The sequence below is a fragment of the Halichoeres trimaculatus genome, unplaced genomic scaffold, assembly GCF_033239565.1.
Source record: "Halichoeres trimaculatus isolate MK-OKI-2021-1 unplaced genomic scaffold, fHalTri1.1 fHalTri1_scaffold_14, whole genome shotgun sequence".
Lineage (NCBI taxonomy): Eukaryota > Metazoa > Chordata > Actinopteri > Labriformes > Labridae > Halichoeres > Halichoeres trimaculatus.
In genome coordinates this window covers 11,237,531-11,257,224 of record NW_027437192.1, presented here as the reverse complement: position 1 = coordinate 11,257,224, position 19,694 = coordinate 11,237,531, and the positions used below count along the sequence as shown (strand labels likewise).

Genomic DNA, 19,694 nt, shown 5'->3' with positions numbered 1-19,694 from the left:
TACATAATATTAAAACTTGTGATATAAGGGTTAAACTGATGTAAATAAAAACAAAAACGAAAAAAAAAGTAAAAAAAAAAAATTTGCACTACAGTATGTAAAAATGTAAGAATATGTCCTCAAGGACTTGCAAAATAGTAAGTCTCAACCCTTTATGAGGCAAAGAACTGTTTTCGTTCAACTCTGTAGACACAAAAAAGATGAAAAAAAAAACAAGTAAATAAAATTTAATAGTAATAGAGTCTTGTTTTGTCTCCCAGTTAAAGTCTACGGTTGAAAATTTGAATTTAAAATGATTTCAAAGAATGTCTGTTAAAGGGCCAAAGGGTAAACAAGAGAGAAGGCTTATAAACTCACAACACAAGAGAGTGACTGAAGTCTGAAGTGGGACTTGAAAACAACAGTATTACAGGACCTGTCTGAATCAGAAGAAAACAAGTGGTTCACATGAAGTCGCAGTTCACTGTAGTTTAAAAGACGCAATCTGTTTGGGGGGTTCAGCTGCCTTCCTGAGTGAATACTTCAGTTACTAAGCCTTTATATGAAATCATCACTAGACAAGCTTCATTTGTAGTGAAAGCTGTAACACCGTTTTCCTTACGTGCATGATTATGATCCAGTGATGGAGACAAGCTCAAAAGCACAAAAATTGACATTGTTTGTCTGGGCTGCTTTGAGCAGTGAAGCAACCACTCATTCTTTAGGTATCATCTTCCAGGTAAAATATGGACACGACACACACACACACAAAAAAAATGTCTGTCTTTTTTATACTGGTGTATTTCTGACACTTGTGTATGAGAAACTTTTCAGGTGACAGAAAAAGATATTACAGTCGATTCTACACTCTGGATCTAAATGTTGAACAATGTTCGTACAGGACAATGTGGAGTTGGCCTGCTGACTGAATTAATGTCATCAAGGAAACATTTAAATTCATAATGAGACAGACAAATGGACTATGTAAGGGTTGCTATCTGGGCCTATGTCATTTTAGCTTACTATAGTTAGTTTCCTAATATGACAAAATGTATAGATTAGATGGTCAAAACTTTCAAAAAAAGATACATGTTGAAAGAAATTGGAATTATCCTTCACAGCTGTATAAAAGTAGGGTTATGTGAGTTCATTTTGTTTGAATGGTGTAAATACACTTCATAATGTGTGTCACTGTTGCTGAATTAAGTTGCAGCGTCTGGTATTCCCCAGTCGCACATTCTGAGGAGCAGGAAATAAAGGTTTTACTCATCAGCCAGCTTTAGCCCGGGGATTTCCTTTTGCCAACCATAGAGTATAAGAAAAAACTAACAAATGATCGGTTCTTTTCCACAATGATTGGTACACAAATCAAGCTTTGCAGCCGCGGCCAAATATTGACCAGCATCTGGCAACTGGCTGCACTCCTCTTTCAGCAGCAGCTCAGCGTCACTCACCGATGTTGTGTATTTTCAGGTTTGGCCTGACTGTGTAGTCGGGAGGAGTCTGACTGGAGTCATCATCTGCCTGGGAAACTGAGAAACACAACACGTAAACACACAAAGACAGAAGGAGAGGAAGGAGAGGGAGGAAGAGAAAGCAGAGAAGAGACACAAAGAAGAAGAGACAGGGAGAAAAAAGAGACTGTTAGAACAAAGAAACTGAGTGAAATTTGCTTTTTAGCAACCATGAAGTTGTTTTGTAGATAAGGAGGATGCAAGAGAGGCAAATTCCCTGAAACATATGAACAAATTTTCAAAACGTTAACACAGTAAAACTGTCTTCATATCCTAATGAAAAATCCAAACTGGAACAAGCAGCTGCCTCTGACGCCAGGACTAAAGCTAAAGTACAAAAAACTGTAGTTCCTTGAACGTCTCTTTGGGGCTGGCAAAGATATAGACTGTACAACACAACAGCCCAGATAGGTTTCCGGTCTGGCTACGTCAACTTTCAACAACTGTGTGTTCAGTCCAGCACCTCGCAGGACATAAGACGACTGGAGTCATGAGAATGAGGAGTTTCTGTGCTTCCCCATCCATTGATGAGCCTCTTCTTATTCATGTTAGGCTGTGAAACTTCCAGCCTGTTGACTCCTGGCCAGGCTGTGCTCATGTCAGTTTGTTGTTATGGTCAAGTTGAATACTGGGAGTTTTGACAGTTTGTTTTATTTTGAAAAACCACTAGGCATTTTTAGCCAGTTTCCTTGCACAACTTTCTGTCCTACACCATCTAATTTTTGTTAAAGGGGCTGTGAGGAGTTTGAAAGTGATCTTTAAAAAGGCTCCCTTCTAGATAAATGTCTGACTGTAATCCACATTTTAAATGAGATTATCAGCGTCAATATTGCTGGTTACAAGTTATTTTAAACTGCTACTTCTTAGCTTCCTGATTGGGTCGACCAGGACTGGATTGATTTACGCCACGTCTAGGTCTCCATGACAACACCATGCCAGTTGATGATGTTGAGCTGTGAGAAGAGATGAATACAGAAATCTGTGTTTTATCTCTTTTGTAGTCATGGTGGACACAGAAGCCTAACTGTCAGACAGAAAAAGGACAGAAGAGCAACAAGAGAGTGATACAGCCTGAGGCTTATTAGCCTTTAGCTCAGGCTGTATCACTCTATAACTCAGGGACTAAACTGTTTGTGCTTATATTCATTCCAACCCACAGTCAGCAGTTATTCTGCAGTGGTCTGTTCAAACTTGAGAGTCTATCAATAAAATGAAGAGTGAAGTTACGTTAGCTCTGCTTGGTGGATGACTGGCAGGACATAACCAGGATTTACTAAATATAAACAGCTACTAAACTACTTACAAACTGACAGTGTATACTTGTTGTTACGTTAGCCTACAGATACGTAGCACCGGACTGCCATTGTCACAATATACAGCTGCTGCTACAACGTTGGCTTGATGTCACGTTTCAAACTAGCACCATGTAACTGAACTGGTAAATACCTTATCTCCGCAAGTTGTATCCAGTAAAAAGTTGTCTTGAACAAAGAAAATTTGTTTTGATCTGATCTCCATTTAATTGCAAAACAAACACACACCTCTCTAAAAGTAATTTATAACTGTGCAGAGACTCCAGGCCACAAGGTGGCGAGGGAGTACAATTAAAACAGCTCCTCCTCATAGCATCTCTGAGTTGATGCATCACATCTGGCATCCTTGAATGGAAACCTACACGCTCTGGTGCAGTGATGGAGGGGAGCTGGACCAGAGATGCATCAGGTGTATTTGGGCCGTGTGGGTGTTGTGACGTCACCCATTGGTTTTAGAAAAGAGATTTTGAAGCCTAGTGACAGCTGAAAATGCTGACTCATCCTAAATTTTTGGTCAATATGAAATTAAGACAGGGGTGGAGTTGAGGCGGGCCAGCAAGCAAAAAATCATTCACAACAATCCATCCTCTACGGCTTGAAGGACACATGTCAGCACCAAATAAATGGAAAAGTCTTTTAGCTTCATTTTGACGCAATCAGTCTGTAAGCGGTCTTCAAAACCAGGACTCAGCAAATGCCTCTTCACAAAACTACGGGGTGAACTCACGGTGAGTATTTCCATATTTATGCAGTCCGTTTGTCTCATTTTATGTCTATATTTTATGATTTGTTTTAATTTTCTGCTGTAAATGTGTTCTAAGTGGAGCTGCCAGTAAGTTGTTACAGTCTATAAACCTTGCAGTAAGTTATGATATGTGAATAATGTGGGAGAAAAAGAAATAATGAGAGATGCTGGACTCAGGATTCAGAGCCCCTTTGGTGATTGAAAGCATTTGGAACCAGCAGACAGAAATCAGTTTTTCGTCTAGACATGGAATTACTTCCAGCCTGTGCAGCCAAATTACCACCAAATGAGAGATGAGTGGGTTTGTAGATGTGCATATTTGTCTGTATGTCCTGCTTTTTTTAAACGTGTTTGTTTAATTTTTGCGATGTACAGTAAGCGAGGATGTGACGGCATTCACAGGAATCAATTTTCAGATGAAGAGCCTCGGCATGAATATTCACATCTCTCCCTTTCTTTCTTTCTTTCCTTTCTTCAGGTCTTTTCATCTAAGGTGGGCGACACACGCAGAGAAGATGAAAACAGCGCGGGGGCGGCTGGAGTCAACAGCTCTCTGATAGCAAGCTGTTAAAATGACCTTGCTGGGTAAAGGTTGGGGATTGTAAACGGACGAAATGCACCAATGCACACATGCCCATTCATCCGCACACACTCACACTCACAGGTTAAAAAGATTTATAGCTGACATACAACCATGTGCTCTAACACACACATGGTCAAACTCCTGCATCTGGGAGCAAACGCTGGCATGGCGGACACATCAATAGATTAGGCGTGACACCGGGACGGGGGTAGAGGAGGAGGGGGGTGTTAAGGTGATGTGTACACAGGGGCTGACACTGGCCTGAGTGTGGGATGTATTAGTGCTGACAAGGTTAGAGGAGAGAGGGAGACAGGGAGAGGGGGGAGGCTTTCAGCGCTGGGCTGCCTGATCAAAGGCCTGCAGGGGAGAGAGCTGGGTAAAAATAACACACACACACTACACGGAGCAGCAGGCTTCAGAAGAGAGCCAGGGAGAGGAGAGGAAGACGAGGGAGAGACAGTGGGGGAGAAAACGATGGAAAGTGACAGAGAGTGCGAGAGAGGGCTGAATCCTGCAGTTTTTTCTTGTTTTATATCTTTTTGTACAGCCTCACATGAGCACATCACTCACAGAAAGAGAGATTGAGCATTACTGTAATAGCACTGAGACAGAGAATAACATTAAGGAGCTGCTTCCAGCGAGAGGACGCCATCATCAAAATCTTGCCAAGACAGCACGCAGGCAGAAAAGCCTCTTTTCTTCGATGAGACTGTCAGATCTTAGTGTTTCTGCCTCTCTGTCTGCGTCTCTCCTCCTCTTTACTTGTGTGTTTGGGCGATGCAAAGAGATGTGAGCAGAGAGGCAACTGGAGATGAAGTGACACAGGAAGGTAAAGATGAGTAAGAGAGAGTCGGCAGGTCTCACCAGTGGAGCAGCAGACGTAGACTCGCAGTCTCAGGCAGCTGTGGCCGTGGTGGTGGGTGGGCGTGGCTGGAACAGAAAGCAGAAAGCAAACACACATACAAACACACACACACACACGCACAATATGTTAACCCTGTGCCCTCTGCAGGCCACAACACCCTCAGCAATCTGAACAACCGCCTGTCCTCGCCTGAACTTCCAGAATCTATTAGCAACACCCACTCGCTGTCAATACGAGTGGGTGACAGCAGGCGAGGAGAAGATATTCAAATATTGGAAGTGAAGTTTCCTCAGGCTGTTTACTGGCCCCACTCACAGATGTAGTAGTACTCCTGGCCCACGTTGAACTCGTAGCCCAGCGAGAAGGCGCTGTACCGCTGGAACTTCTCAGAGAACTTGATGGGAGCGTGCGGCGCGTGGGGCCGGTTGCACTCCCAGCGTTTGAACCCCAGCTGAGGGTCACACGTGCGGTAGCCGCGGTAGCTGACCATGTAGAGGATGTACTGCTCGGCCACGGTGCGCTCTAGCGTCCCCCGCTGGCTGGTGTTGTAGTGTGGGCAGTAGATGTCCAGGTAGTCGTTGACACTCACCTGCACCGTGAAGCCCTCCCTCCGCAACCTGCATCAGAAAAACAACAAGAGAGAAAAACGAATCAGAGATGTTGATAAGCGAGTCGGACCGCAGATTGTTTTCTGTCTCTGTTAAAAGCAGTAGTTTGACATTTTGAGTGTGAGGTTTCCAGGCAACCAGACTTCAGAAATCACTTCCTCCAGACAAGAAGGAGCCTTGCACATAACCTGAAATAAAGCAGAAACTTCTCATTTGAAGATTCTGCAAACAAACAGGATGTTGCATATTTATGTGTGAGTTTCAGACGAGGTGGAGGATGGATTTTTGTATCTTTAGACACAGCTATCCGAGCTGTGTCAAGTCTGCAAGTCAGACAAAGCTGATCATCCTCCAGCTTTATATTTATATTGAATCAAAGGTTATAGATACACAAATCCTCAAATGAACAACTTAATGCAAATGAACAATTTCTGAAAACCATTAATCGTGAAATAATATAAACTAGCAAAACTAGCAATTCATTTACACGAGAAAAAAAACACTCTGAACGAAGAAAATAATTATCTCTGGATTTATGGGAAAAGCTTTTCTGAATAAAACTAATCTGCTCTGTTTTCTGAGTTAATGAGATACTGCTACTGTAAACTCCCAACAGTAAATCAGAACCATGCAAGAAGCTGAACTGAACAATGCACTGGATGTTCAGTTCAGTCCAGGTTTATTTTTGTTTTGGGATGAAGACACAGGGAGATACTTCAAGTAGCATTGACGATACTGTTACTAGTGGGTGAACTTTGCACTGGCACACCTCAAGACTTAACTCTAGTTCAGACGCTAAGACCCAAGTTGTAGTTCTCCAGGATCAACTGAGCAGAAATGATGATGAAAAAATGTTCTCAGAGTTTTGACACAGCGATCTCCCAAATTAAGAAAGAAACTGCACTTTTTCTTTCAGCTCGGTGCAATTTTTTCTGCAATAAAATGGTGAAAAACAGAGAAGCAGTAGGAATTCTACTGGATAAAGCAATAAATATTTGACGTAATAAAGCTCCTGTTGTAGCTCAGGATTTGTCTCACTTTTGGCGCCCCATCTAGCATATGCTTGCCGGAAAAAAATCTCTCCCGCTTTATTACCTCCGCCAAGGAGGTTATGTTTTGGGGAGAGTTTGTGTGTCTGTTTTTCTTTGAATAACATAACTCAAAAAGTAACAAATGGCTCTAGATTAAATTTTCAGAAAATGTCCAAAATGGGATAAGGAAGAAGTGATTAAATTTTGGTGGCAATCTAGGATTTTTTTTTAAGAATTCTTTATCATTGTGAGATTTCACTATATGTGTATATAACTCCACCATAAATGGTCGGATTGCTTTGCAAAACAATACAAGACAAGGTCACCATAATTTCTGACAGATGTAAAAGTAAAATCCAGATCCTGGCAATATTCTGGACACTAAGATCCAGAATATGAAATATGTACTGGGTCATCCTGATCTTCAACACTGTCAGGTAACAAATTATGGTACAAACCAAATTGTAGCAGACAGTCTGCTGAAAGGGAGTATAACATTAAAGTAGGACTCAAGTGTTGCGTGACAATCACAATATGCTTGGCGGTCTGCGCTCTCTGACGCCTGTTCTAGTTTTTAAATTCAGTTGTGTTGAATTTTTTTCTTCTTTATCTGAAACCTGCCCGCCGACAGTGATTTCAAACAACAATGTAACTTTACAGGAATACTTTATGTTTATGCTGATGTTGTTAAAACTCCTCACAGGAGCTTTCACTGGATAAAGGATTTTGAAGTTAATCAGTGTAACACATTGTTTATTTCTGATGGATCTTTTATTTTGTATTTTTTTAATTTTATTTCAAAAAAAGTCAAGGATGTTGGAAAGGGAACACTAAATGACACATATATAGACAAACCATCTCAAACACAAATGGTACAAGAAGTAGTAAAAAAAAACTTAACAATTGAAACTAATAGCGAACCTGACAGTTTGAGCTGTAGACTTCTATAAACAGTGTTTCAAAATTGTTATCACTAGAGTCAAAACTTAAGAATGAAGTTGAGTAACTGCAACTTTGAGCCAAGAAAAGTCTCAAAATTCTCTCAAATATACCCACTGTGTTGGGTCTGTGCAAACAGTTTTTCTATTTGTAAAACATACATCATGTCATGGAGCCAGTCCAAGAAGAAGGGTGGTGGGTTAGACTTCCATGTAAGGAAAACAGTTTTTAGCAACCACTGTTCCTAAATGCAGAGCGATCTGCAAAAACTCAGAAGTCTCTGTGGAGCATTTCAGCCTTATATTTATCCTAAAGGTAACACAGAAAAAGACCAGAGAAGTCTCCCACAGCGTGCATTGACACCATCTGTTCTCCAGAAGAGAAACTACACTTTCCTCGCCCTTCTGCATAGAGACAGAGAGGAAAAAAATACACATTTCCCGCTAAATGCCCCGTGGTGAGCGCTGAGGACGATGCTGAGAATGATAATCTGCACTCCTGTCTCTCCCCCTGAGCCAGCGACGGGCCGGGTCACTGAGGCGGAAGGAGTTCCTGTCAGGGGCGATGTATCGCTCCGGCCGCGAGGGAGCCGGCTTCTTCCACGTGGTGCACACGATGGGTTTGTGGCTCCCATGGCAACAAACGCTGATGGACGAGGTAGTTAGGAAGGCCACTTCCAGGTTGTGTTTCTTTTTTTTCTGTGTGTGTGTGACATACAGTAACCCTCCGGTTGAATTAGTGAAGCGCTGAGGCATCGATGTGGTTTGATTTCTTCTTCTGCTCTCCTGCTGTGATCCTGGCTGTTTATAATACTAAGTATACTTATTATGTTAATGACACAGTCTGTAATTAGACAAAGTAGGAGTGATTAGAAGGGCTCCTGTAGGTGAGTTGATGAGATGGGAATTGTTCTTGGCTGCAGTGATGTGTAGCCAACCTGAGCTGTAATGACACGTTGGCACAGCTAGGGGGAGCTATTGCACCTTTAAAAGAGTAGACCTTTCTTTCTTTCCTCTGCTTCCTCTCCTTTTTTCCTCCTTTTTGGCTACACACACTCTCATCCATCCCTCACTGTGTATACATCGCGCAAACACACACACACACACACACACACACACACACACACACAGCTTTAGACACACTCACACAAACATGTGCACACATGCATACGTTACTGGGTCAGGCCTCCAGAGAGATTATTATTCAATTACAAAATGTGGATCAGAAATGTCACAGCACCTCTCTCCCTCTTTTCCTTTCTGTCTCGCCATGTTCTTCTTCTGCTCCTTTTTCTGGATCCTCTCCTCTCCTCCCTTTTCATCTTCTCCTCGTTTACACACCCACGCTCAGGCAGATGAATATCAATTCTCTTTACCGGTGTTTCTTTTTGGGCCATCAATCTTATCTGTGCTTTTCTTTCCTCGCCGCTCAGATGTGAGATGACAGACTTTTGTCTCGCAGTGTTGCAGAAAGAGACAACACAGCTCTGCTTCAAAGGGACTATATTTAGAGAAGGGGGGGTGAGGCGTAGGAGGTGGAGGAAGTTTGAGATGGGGGGGAGAGGTACAATGGGTGTGGGATGGAGAGAATGGTAAGTAGATGGAGCCAAGATGAAAGGAGGAGGAAGAGGCTGTGCTGAATGTGAAAACACGCGATGAGGAGAATCCCGGACGCGAGCGGCGTGTAAAAAGTGGGAGAGTGATGCAGTCATTGAGAAATAGGTGAGAGGAGCTGGATGTAAGGAAGCCAGAGCATGAGGAAGAGTCTGTGTGTCTGTGTTGGAGCACTCAATAGTATTTTGGGATAAAAGGCTGCTGGGTACCAGTGACACAGCGCTGATAAAAATGAGTGATGCTCATGCTGTTATTGTTTTAGCTGAGACAGAAAATGAAACGTTACAGGCTGCTGGAATGGACATCCACAGCTTGCTTCAAAGTGGAGGATGAAAGCAGAGCTGGGATGATTCATTTCATTAATGACATTTTTGAAGGATGAAAATATTGATCACTGTCAGACGTTGCTAAAAACGAGAGTTCAAATCCTGCTTCCAACATCTGAATGGATCACTGTTTCCAATCAACAACAAACCAATCACATAATTTTTTTTCTTTTAACCAGGAGGCTAATTTAAAGTCGTCTTCCCTCTTCCTGAACCAACACTCCTTACGCTCCAATACAGCTGCTCACAAAGCTTGGACTCCACTACCACAGCCTCCTCCTTTCTACTTTAAAAGCCACTTCTTCTTTTTTACCCTTGCGGGGGGTTTTGCGATTCACTTCCTGTAAAGCTATAGCATGCTGCTTAGCCAACTCAGGAACATTTTAGAAAACCAAGTCACAAGCGCCAAGAGTAACTGTGTTTTTCCTTCGGGTCTTGAGATCCATGAAGAGCATGTTTCTGACTCAAATTAGGTTAAATTAGTTTTTTTTTTCTATGAAAAATCTTTTTACCAATGTGGTGTCTATGAGCAAATGTTTCTGCGTCACATGGCAAGAGGAGGTGTCCATAACTGCTTCCTAAACAAACGTATCTTCCTATTTGTGACCAATGTTCTGAAGAAAATGATAATGTGCAGAAAATGATCAACTTAGCAGGACTTCTGGGGTCATGATCAGGGGTGTGTCCAGGTAATGTCCAGGGGTGGCCATGGCCCTGAGAAGAAATGGCCACACAAAAAATCCTGGCCTTTGATTGGCTGGTTGCCTTAGCAAGGGGCTTTTGTATAATTTAACTTTTTTAGGCTGTGTTGCCACAGGCTACACATTTTCCTCCCGCTGATACTAAAAACTGTTATTTTGGACAAACATCATTTTTGTTTATTATTCTGTTAATTTTTTTGTCCTATGGCCCAAATTTCCATCATAGTGTATTCTTAGTTTTTATAATTGTGCAAAAAAAAGAAGTTTAATTTGTTTTTCACAACCATAAAAAAGCAGTAAAATAACTTAGAAACAGAATGTTATGACTCTTGATTACCATCAGCTCCTCAGGATCCAGAGTCCACAAGGCCAGAATTTGACACTCATAACGATTTTTTGAATGTTCTTCTTTTTTTTTTTTTCAAATCCAAACAATCAAGCAAAACCCAAAGATTCCAAGAATCCCAATTGTTCCTCTTAGCCCTTGGTTTTGCATGGCCATGTCTTGTTAGGCGTTATCCCAATCCTCTGTAGGGTTATGGGGAAGAGCTAAGGGGAGGGAGTACACAGCCCTTGAAACGAAGGTGAACTTGAACCTCACTTAAAAGGAAGGGGTATGAGAAATTTCTCATGATATCAAAAGTGCCGGAAACAATGGCACTTTTTTTTTTAAATCAGATATCCAATCTTTTGCAACTCCACGTAAATATCATCCATGTTTTGAAGTGTTGGATGTATTTTAAAATCACTGGCTATAATGTTCCCGCTAATGCTGCAATAGCGACAGCTATAGCTAACAATAGCTACCATATTTTCCGCACTACAAGGCGCTTTGGAGTATAGGGCGCACCTTCAATGACTGGCCCATTTGAAAACTGTTTTCATATGTAGGGCGCACCGCATTATAAGGCGCATAGAGTAGAAGCTATAGTAGTGGCTGGGGTTGCGTTATGCATCCACTAGATGGAGCTGCACTAAAGAGAATGTCAACAAACAGTCAATTAGTCAGTCAAACTCAGGCTACATCCACATGGAGCCACACATTTTCCTATCCAACTATTTTCTGTGCCGTTTTCAAAAAAAGTGCGCTGTAAAGACGAAGCCGTTTCTGCCGTCCACAAAAGCCGTTTCCAGAGATCAGTTCAAATGCCAGACCTTTGGGGGGGCGCTGTATTGCTCTAACAATAAACAAGAGAAGAAGCCCGGGCCAGCCTGTGAGCTAATGTTAGCACTTAGCAAAATTCCTCTTTACAGGTTCTTACTGCTTACCGCTGTTACTCCGGCGACGCCCCCTGACTACAGTAGTCATGATTAAGCAATATCGATCCATAAATAAGGCACATCGGATTGTAAGGCGCACTGTCGGCTTTTGAGAAAACTTAAGGCTTTTAGGTGCGCCTTATGGTGCGGAAAATACGGTACACTGATGTCAGACCAGGGTGACAAATTCAAGGCCAACAAACTTCATTGCATATACTGCATGCCATAATAATAAAATAATGATAACAATACTTTTTTTTTTTAAGGCGCCTTTCAAGGCACCCAAGGACGCTGTATGTTATGAAAAGCAAACGTTACAATAGTGACTCTCAAAACAGAGGGCTTAAGGGAAGGGGCAGACGAAAAGGTAAGATGAAGATGGAGAGGAAAGAGTGACAATTAGCCCGTTGTTTACTATTACTCTCGCAAAAGACAAACAAGCTGAAATTCATCATTTAAAAGAAGCTACAACCTGAGAACCGTATGCTGTATTCTCTTGACAAACATCTGAAGTAGTTCATTGTTAATCAGACTGTTTTGTTGCTACTCTTCTTTTGAAGAATATTGTAATTATTTCTTTGAGATGCTACACAGCAGAAAGAACTGTGTGTTTTCAGAGAAAGAAAGAAAGAAAGAGCAGGTGGAAAACGGCTGTAGAGGATGAGAAGGCGCAGGAAAGGAGGAAAAACAGGAGACTAAAAGGGTGGAGTAAGAGGAGGCTGGGTGAGAGGAGTCCCTCTAGGTCTTGGCTGTTATATAAGCAGAACACTTAGTGGCACAAGACAGAAAGGTTGCAGGGCAGAGAAGGAGGGAAAGAAGGGAAAGAGGAGGAGAGGAGAAACAGAGGAGGAAGAAAAAAAGAGGGGTGAAGGGGAGATTTAATAGGGGGGTGAGGGGAGGGAAATGCTCTGAATGATGACAACAAAGAAAAAATGGCTCAAAGAGGAGAGGGTCCAGGTCCAGACAGAGACATAGTGCTCCCCGGGGAGGTACATATATGTGGGAAAAGTGCATAAAAAAAGACTGATGGATCTCATTCTCTCTTCTTCTTCTTCTGCAGCTCTTTCTCTCCAACTCTCCTCTCTTTCTGCTGTGCATTGTCTCTGAGCTGGTTTTGCTGTCTCATCATCATTTTCCCTATGAGTGGGAGTGCGCGGCTAGTTAGTAAGGCCTGCACAAGCTGGTGGAGACTGCCAGGGGAGGAGGGGAAGAAAAAGAGAGGAAGAGAAGAACAAGCAAGGCAAGACTGAGACAAAGATAGCAGCGCTGCACCTTTCACATCTGCGCTAAAAAGAGTCTTTGGAGAATACTGCCCGTATCAATAAATAACAACAGCAAGCTAGTGCCGGCGCTAACAACACTTAAAAAAAACATACAGTGAACAGAAACAGAGCAGCAGAAATCTATCATTCTTGTAGAGAAAGTAAGCATCAAAAGAATAACACGCAAGTAGGAAAGTAAAGAGAAACACAGATCAGGATCCAGATATGTTTTTCCACATGAGTAATGTCAATCAGTTTTTCTTTGCTTCACAGAGTGTAAAACTAAAACGAATCCACGTCCTCTGTCATTGTTCTGGATAATAATTCTTCCAGGTTGCATCAAAGTTGAAAGCAGAGGCATGAGCACAGCTGCCTTTCAAGGAAAATAACACCAGTGCAATCGTATTTGTTTTTATATTCTACTGACGTGAATGGATATGAAAAGTGTAAAACCCACTGAGGGGCTCTGAAGTTAGTGCTGTTTGTTCTGCTGAAGGTTCGCCCTACTTTACTGCTACAGGCTTCAGCTGTTTTCAAAAATCCTTTAGAAACAGCTGGAAGGGACAAGTTGTTGCTTTTGACAAACCTAGTCCAAATTTTTCTGTAGAAGGAGACAGTAATGGCTTCCAACTGTGGGAGAAAAAAAACATTTTCACTGGTGTAAACACTGAAAGGTTGTTTAAAGAGTAAAATCATGTGTATTAAGTGTCAGAGGCTCACTTTAAAGGAAGAAAATAACATAGCAACTAGAAAGGAAATCATAACATCAGAGCCAAATTACTGCTCCAAAGCAGAGTGTGTTGTTACTATGCATACTTTAAGAACTTCTAAAACATGTTTCTTACATGCTTTTCTTCTGTCATTCAGTTTTCTGAAAAACTAAAAAGATGCATTTTCAATCTTGCCTGTGTGCTAAGACTTCTACAATGAACAAAGCTTTCTTCTGTCAAAATTAGTTCTGTGTCATCTGTTTGTTTTTCTGCTGTGCAAACCAGTCATCAAGGTTTATTATCCTCCAAATCAGCCCATAGAAATGATCTCGTTCCCATTTTTCCATTAGAGCTTTTGACTGAGTCCTTTTTTTCTACAGGACGATAAACAGTACGTTTTTTAGTGTATATAAATGTCCCAATGATAAATCATGACACACTGAATTTTTTTTTCCTTCAGAGTCAGCAGCAGAATTAACTGTTTGACATTGGAAGAGAAGATCTGGCGAATTGTCGATAGGCGCAACCCACATAGGTACTCAGCTGCTGTCCTACAGAAGCTACTGCTAGCTTGTAGCCACTTTTAAGCTAAGATGTCTCCTTGTTAGAAAATGTTTTATGTAACTGCTACATTTTGATAATATGATAAGATACCAAAGTAAAGGCAGAAATTGCTAGCTTGTATATTAGCTAACTAGCTAGCAATGTCTGGTTAGTCTGCTAAGGGTAGTGTAAGCTAGTGAATGTGGTATCACTTTATATTAAGGTCCTGTAATAAGCATTAATAAGACCTTTTTAAGTACTTATAAGATGCTTATTCAAATTATTATTTGTTTATAAGACTATATAACTGCTTAATAAGTGTTTAATAAGGTCATTGTAAGGGTTAGGCGTGAGGCCCCACAGGTTAGGTTTAGGCATGGGGCCCCGAATGGTTAGGTTTAGGGGAAGGGCTGGGGTAGGGCTCATGAGAGACAAAAGCAGAAGACAAAAAACAAAGAGGGTTAGGGTTAGGTTCCATATATGTTATACATTAAGTTGTCTTGTATTAACTATTACAATGACCTTATTAAACACTTATTAAGCAGTTATATAGTCTTATAAACAAGTAATAATGTTAATAAGCATCTTATAAGTACTTACAAAGGTCTTATTAATGCCTACTGCAGGACCGTAATATAAAGCGTTACCATGAATGTTAAGCTAGCCAGCTAGGGGTAATGTTTGCCAAAAATATGGTTGAATGCTTACTTTAGCTTCTGTTTGAGTGAGGCTCAGAGCTTATCAAATAGTTTTTAACCTGACAACAAAGTGTAGGCCTTATACAGTCGGCGTCTTGTCATAGTTGGGGACAGGGCAGGGGAATTTCCCTTGAAATGCTGCGAATGCATGGTTTTGAAACTCTGATGCTGATGCTAACTAGCTGTCATGTCTTCTATTGAGTAATTATACACAGTATTAGATACTATAAACAGAACCCGATCTGTTTGTTGTTCAAACACAGACGGGTTGAATAATCCTACTTAATGGCTCAAGAGTCATCCTAACTTTTATGACGAGGTCCAGTCACCTGGTAAGAGATTCTATCATTTTTACTTTAGATACAATGAATTAAACTTAACATTATTTCACAAAGAATACAAAGGCTCACACATTCCAGTGAATTCAATGTTTGTAAAGTGGTTGTTTAAACTTTTGTACTTGCTGCAGACTTCTACAGCATCACTCTGGCTGTGTTTCTCCATACTTTGAGAAGCTTCTCTGAGCAACGCTGAGGTCAGCATGTAATCGTCATTAATAAACCTAAAAGCACTCTCTCATGGGTAATCAACATCAGCCTCATCAGGAGGATAAACTACCCATGTGTGAAACGGTGAGTCGAAAACGCCATTCACCAATCATCTGTTTACTACCAATGAGACTCCTCTGATCGAGTCCCCTGGCAGGGACACGCTGGGCTCGGCTGTTTTTCTCCGTACCTCAGCACCAAAACTCATTACTTGTTTACGCAAAGACACAGACAACAATCAGAAATGCAAGCACCAACACACACACATCACACTGTCTCCTGTGAGTCGTCCCTGATTGAGTTAACGCTGCAATTAACAACCCGCTTTACAACGTTTCGATCCAAAATGGAGGATTGGGGGAGAAACAAGTGCTGAGCAAGTTTGTGGGAAGAGGCGAACGCTGCAACTCCTCTCTGATGCTATTAGACCGCTGGGAGACATCCAGCAGTTTCCTCCATAACCTCTGTCCACTCCTGCTGCAGCGAAAGTGAAGAACATTACCTTTTATATTTACCGTTTCCTTTAGAAACCTCCTCACAGCTTCTCTCTGGGCCTTCAACCTTTGACATCCCCAGGGGGACAGCTCAGTTACACATTTTTTTCACTGTTTTTATTTCAGGGATGCTTTCAAAAGCTTTTCCTTTACATTGACAGCAATAAGAGATTGCATGCACAGCTCCATAATCACATACAGGTAATATATTTCTGTGCTGCTCAAGGACACCTTCAAAGTTATTACTTCCTGCTGCTCAAAGACAGCAGGTAATCAGTTTTAAACATATGAAAAGATGGATGACAACACAGCTCCACGTGAGTGAAGCTAAACAAGTTTAGCACCTCAACAAACTAACTTCAGTATTTTGGAGTAGCACTTAAAAGAGTCATTGAGTTTTCCTTAAAGTGATACTCCGGGATGGAACAAGTTGGGTCCTATCACAAGGTTTAGGGCAGAAATTACCCCTACAGCAGTGTTTTTGTGCAGCAGAAGCCCAGAGCACTCGCACCAAAGACCCCCTCCCTGCTCGTCTGTCGGTTTCCTCTGCACTCTGACGGGGCCAATTTTTACTTGACCAAAAACACAAATAAACGGACTCCCACCAAAAAAATTTGATATCGATCTGCATTCACGCTTTATTTAGAGAATTTTCAGCGCGTTACTTTCACACAAAAACACAGCTAAATAAGGCTCTAGTTCTCATTGTGGCGTAAAACGGCGCTACCTCCGCTGCAGAGCCACAGCTGGGTATGAGGCGCTCGCCGCTTAGAGTATCAGTCCACGCGAGCGGCGTGCCAGATACAAACAAACACAGGTAGTCTGCCAGGACGAAGAGACACGATGAGAACTAGAGCCTTATTTAGCGGTGTTTTTGTGTGAAAGTAACGCGCTGAAAATTCTCTAAATAAAGCGTGAATGCAGATCGATATCAAATTTTTTTGGTGGGAGTCCGTTTATTTGTGTTTTTGGTCAAGTAAAAATTGGCCCCTTCTGAGTGCAGAGGAAACCTGCAGAGGAGCAGGGAGGGGGTGTTTGGTGCGTGCGCTCTGGGCTTCTGCTGCACAAAAACACTGCTGTAGGGGTAATGTGTGCCCTAAAACTTGTGATAGGACCCAACTTGTTCCATCCCAGAGTATCACTTTAAAGTCTGACCCTCAGCTTCACACCTCAGACTGTATAATCCTCAGACATCGGCAACAGTTTCCGTAGAAAAGCTATGAAGCCAGTTCTTGGTGGATGCCATGTTGGAATAGATGACCGAACTTCATTTTTGGTCAGTCTAACTGCAGGCAAAGGGGCAAAGTTGAAGCCGTTAGCTTCATTGTGAACAGCTACAGTGTGCCCAACTGTCAGGCAAGTCAGAAGTAAAGTAAAGTAAATGTAATATCCTAAAAACTGCATGGCTTGAAAATATATTTACACTGCGTGTGGCTAGCAAGACGGAAGTTGTTTTTATATATATTTTTTTTAGTTTTGTACAGGGTTTGAATGGATGGAAATAGTTGCTGAAGCTTCTGCAGCAAGCCTCAATGGACACTTGAGGATCTGCAGTTTTTAGCGTTAGCTTGTGAGTTAGCTTCATGTCTCACGGTCTGAGGTTGCTGCTTCACTTCACATCATCTAAACAAACTTTTCTCTGTGGATCCGTCTTTCTCGAGCTTCCCTAAACACTGTAAAAACTGAAATCTTATCAAGTGTTTTTGTCTTATTTTCAGTAGAAAATTCCTTTTTAGACTCAATATGAGCCAAATTCACATGACCAATCCAGAAAAATGTCTTATTTAAAGTTATCTAAGGACAAAAATGAGGTCTGAATTGCTCGTAACCAGTAAAAAATCTGCCAATGGAACAAGAGAAATGTTACTTGTATTAAGACATTGTTCTAGTCTTTAGGAAATTTTCAAGCAATTTTTTTTTGTTCCATTGGCAGATTTTTTTTACTGGTTACAAGCGATTCAAACCTCATTGTTGTACTCTGATAACTTGAAACAAGACATTTTTCTGGATTGATAAGTTGAAAGTGGCTCATATCGAGTATAATAAGACCATTTTTACTTTAAAAAAAAAGACAAAAACACTTGATAAGATTTCAGTTTTTTGCAGTGAAAAAATAAAGGCAAGAATGGCCAAAACAACATTTGTAAAGAAATTGATGGTTTGAAAGTATATTGTGGGTTGCTGATGGTTTGCAGTACTGCAACACCACCGACAGATTTCCATACCGTGCTCTGACTCTGATAGCATATACTGCCAAATGTATTTTGGTGTCACTTTTATACAGTTGATGTAGGTGGAGACTTTTTGTCCATCTTTACATACAGTCAATAGTTAGGGTTTCAACACTGACTGTCCTCAGTGTGGATAGAGAATATTTTCTCATGGTTATTAGCAGTAGCTTCACTCTGCTCCCTAAGCTTCCAATGAATTAATCACTTCAGTAGTAAATACATTTGTGCTTTCCTGCTCTGCCTGACAACCAGGATGAAGTAAAACAGCTTCATGTGTGGGACAGTGAGTGCTAAATTGCTGCTGTGGTTGAACATGCAGAAAGTTAAAGATTTCAGCTTTAAAGTGATATTTTATTGATCTCCAATAAGCAGAAAGTCTCAGCGGGCCATCACAGTGCAGCCTCAGCTAAAGCACAGCATCCAGCAGCTTGTGGGGAGGATTCTTGCCGACACAGGGGCTTAGAAATGGATCTTTCACTTTAAGTATGGTCTCTGCTGTTCAGTTTTCTTGGTGTCTTTTGTATCCCCCAGTCTCGCTCCAGGCATGCCTCTTGTAGCATTTTTTGGAGGCTTGAGGGACCCTTTCAGAAATGTAAATTATTAGCTCACTAAACAGAAGTATTGCACATATACAAGCGCATGCAGTGCCTCATTTCAAGGAGCGAGGAATGTGTTACTGGCTGCAACCTCGGATTTACAGTTGGATAGAGAGGATTATGCAGAGATGAGTCGAGCCTCAGTGGGTAGTTAAACAAAATTGCTAGAAAATACTTACAAGCTGGAGGTTTGGGACACTCTGAGGAGGTCACAGGGCGATAAACATAAAAGGTGTTAAACAAAAGGGGATTAAAAATGCAATCTGTTTTGTCAACTGAACAGATGAGAAATCACTAACACCATTTGTCGCAGCACATGACATCACCTTCAGATTGAATCGTTAGACCAAAAGCTAAAAAGCTAAGGTCTGTTTCAAAAAATGAATCACAAACTACTTGGGTTTAAAGTTACAAAGTGTAATTTTATTAACCCAAATTCAAACATATCCCGATTTTAGCTTCTTAAAAATAATGCCCTGCTGTTTTTTGTCAACTAGTAAACTAGAAAAGCACTCAGAGAACTCAGACCTTCGCCACACATATTGTGATTGTGACGCAAAACTTCAGTCCAACTTGAATGTTATACTCCCTTTCAGCAGACTGTCTGCTACAATTTGATGTTAGTTGCAGGTTTGTACAATAATTTGTTACCTGACAGTGTTGAAAATGATGATGACCCAGTACATATTTCATATTCTGGATCTTAGTATCCAGAATATTGCAAGGATCTGGATCATACTTTTACATCTGTCAGAAATTATCGTGACCTTGTCTTGTGTTGTTTTGCAAAGCAATCCAACCATTTATCGTGGAGTTATATACACATATGCCCTATCTCACAATGATAAAGAATCCTTTGAAAAAATCCTGGTTCCAGATGGTTATCTGGATCACCTCCCAAATTGAATCACTTCTTCCTTATTCCATTTTGAACATTTTCTGAAAATTTCATCAAGATCCTTTTGTTACTTTTTGAGTTATGTTGTTCACAGACAGACAAACTCTCCCAAAAACATAACCTCCTTGGCAGAGGTGATAAAAATAAAAATAATTAGCAGGGTCACATGATACAATCAGAATCTGTCGAGCTGAAAAACAAAATTTCAGTCTGTTAGCATTCAGGCTACAGCTAGCC

The 19,694-nt window shown here is 41.2% G+C and overlaps 1 protein-coding gene across 2 annotated transcripts in view; it reads right to left on the bottom strand.

Annotated features, from left to right (window-relative positions):
* Positions 1–19,694, bottom strand: part of efna3a (ephrin-A3a) — a 175,053-nt gene that overhangs the window by 10,817 nt on the left and 144,542 nt on the right. For both annotated transcript variants that reach the window (XM_074687439.1, XM_074687438.1), the window contains 3 exons: positions 5,315–5,616; positions 4,999–5,064; positions 1,434–1,511 (listed from right to left, as the gene is read on the bottom strand). In XM_074687439.1, the coding sequence (XP_074543540.1) occupies positions 1,434–1,511; positions 4,999–5,064; positions 5,315–5,616 (446 nt within the window). The remainder of the gene's footprint in view (positions 1–1,433; positions 1,512–4,998; positions 5,065–5,314; positions 5,617–19,694) is intronic.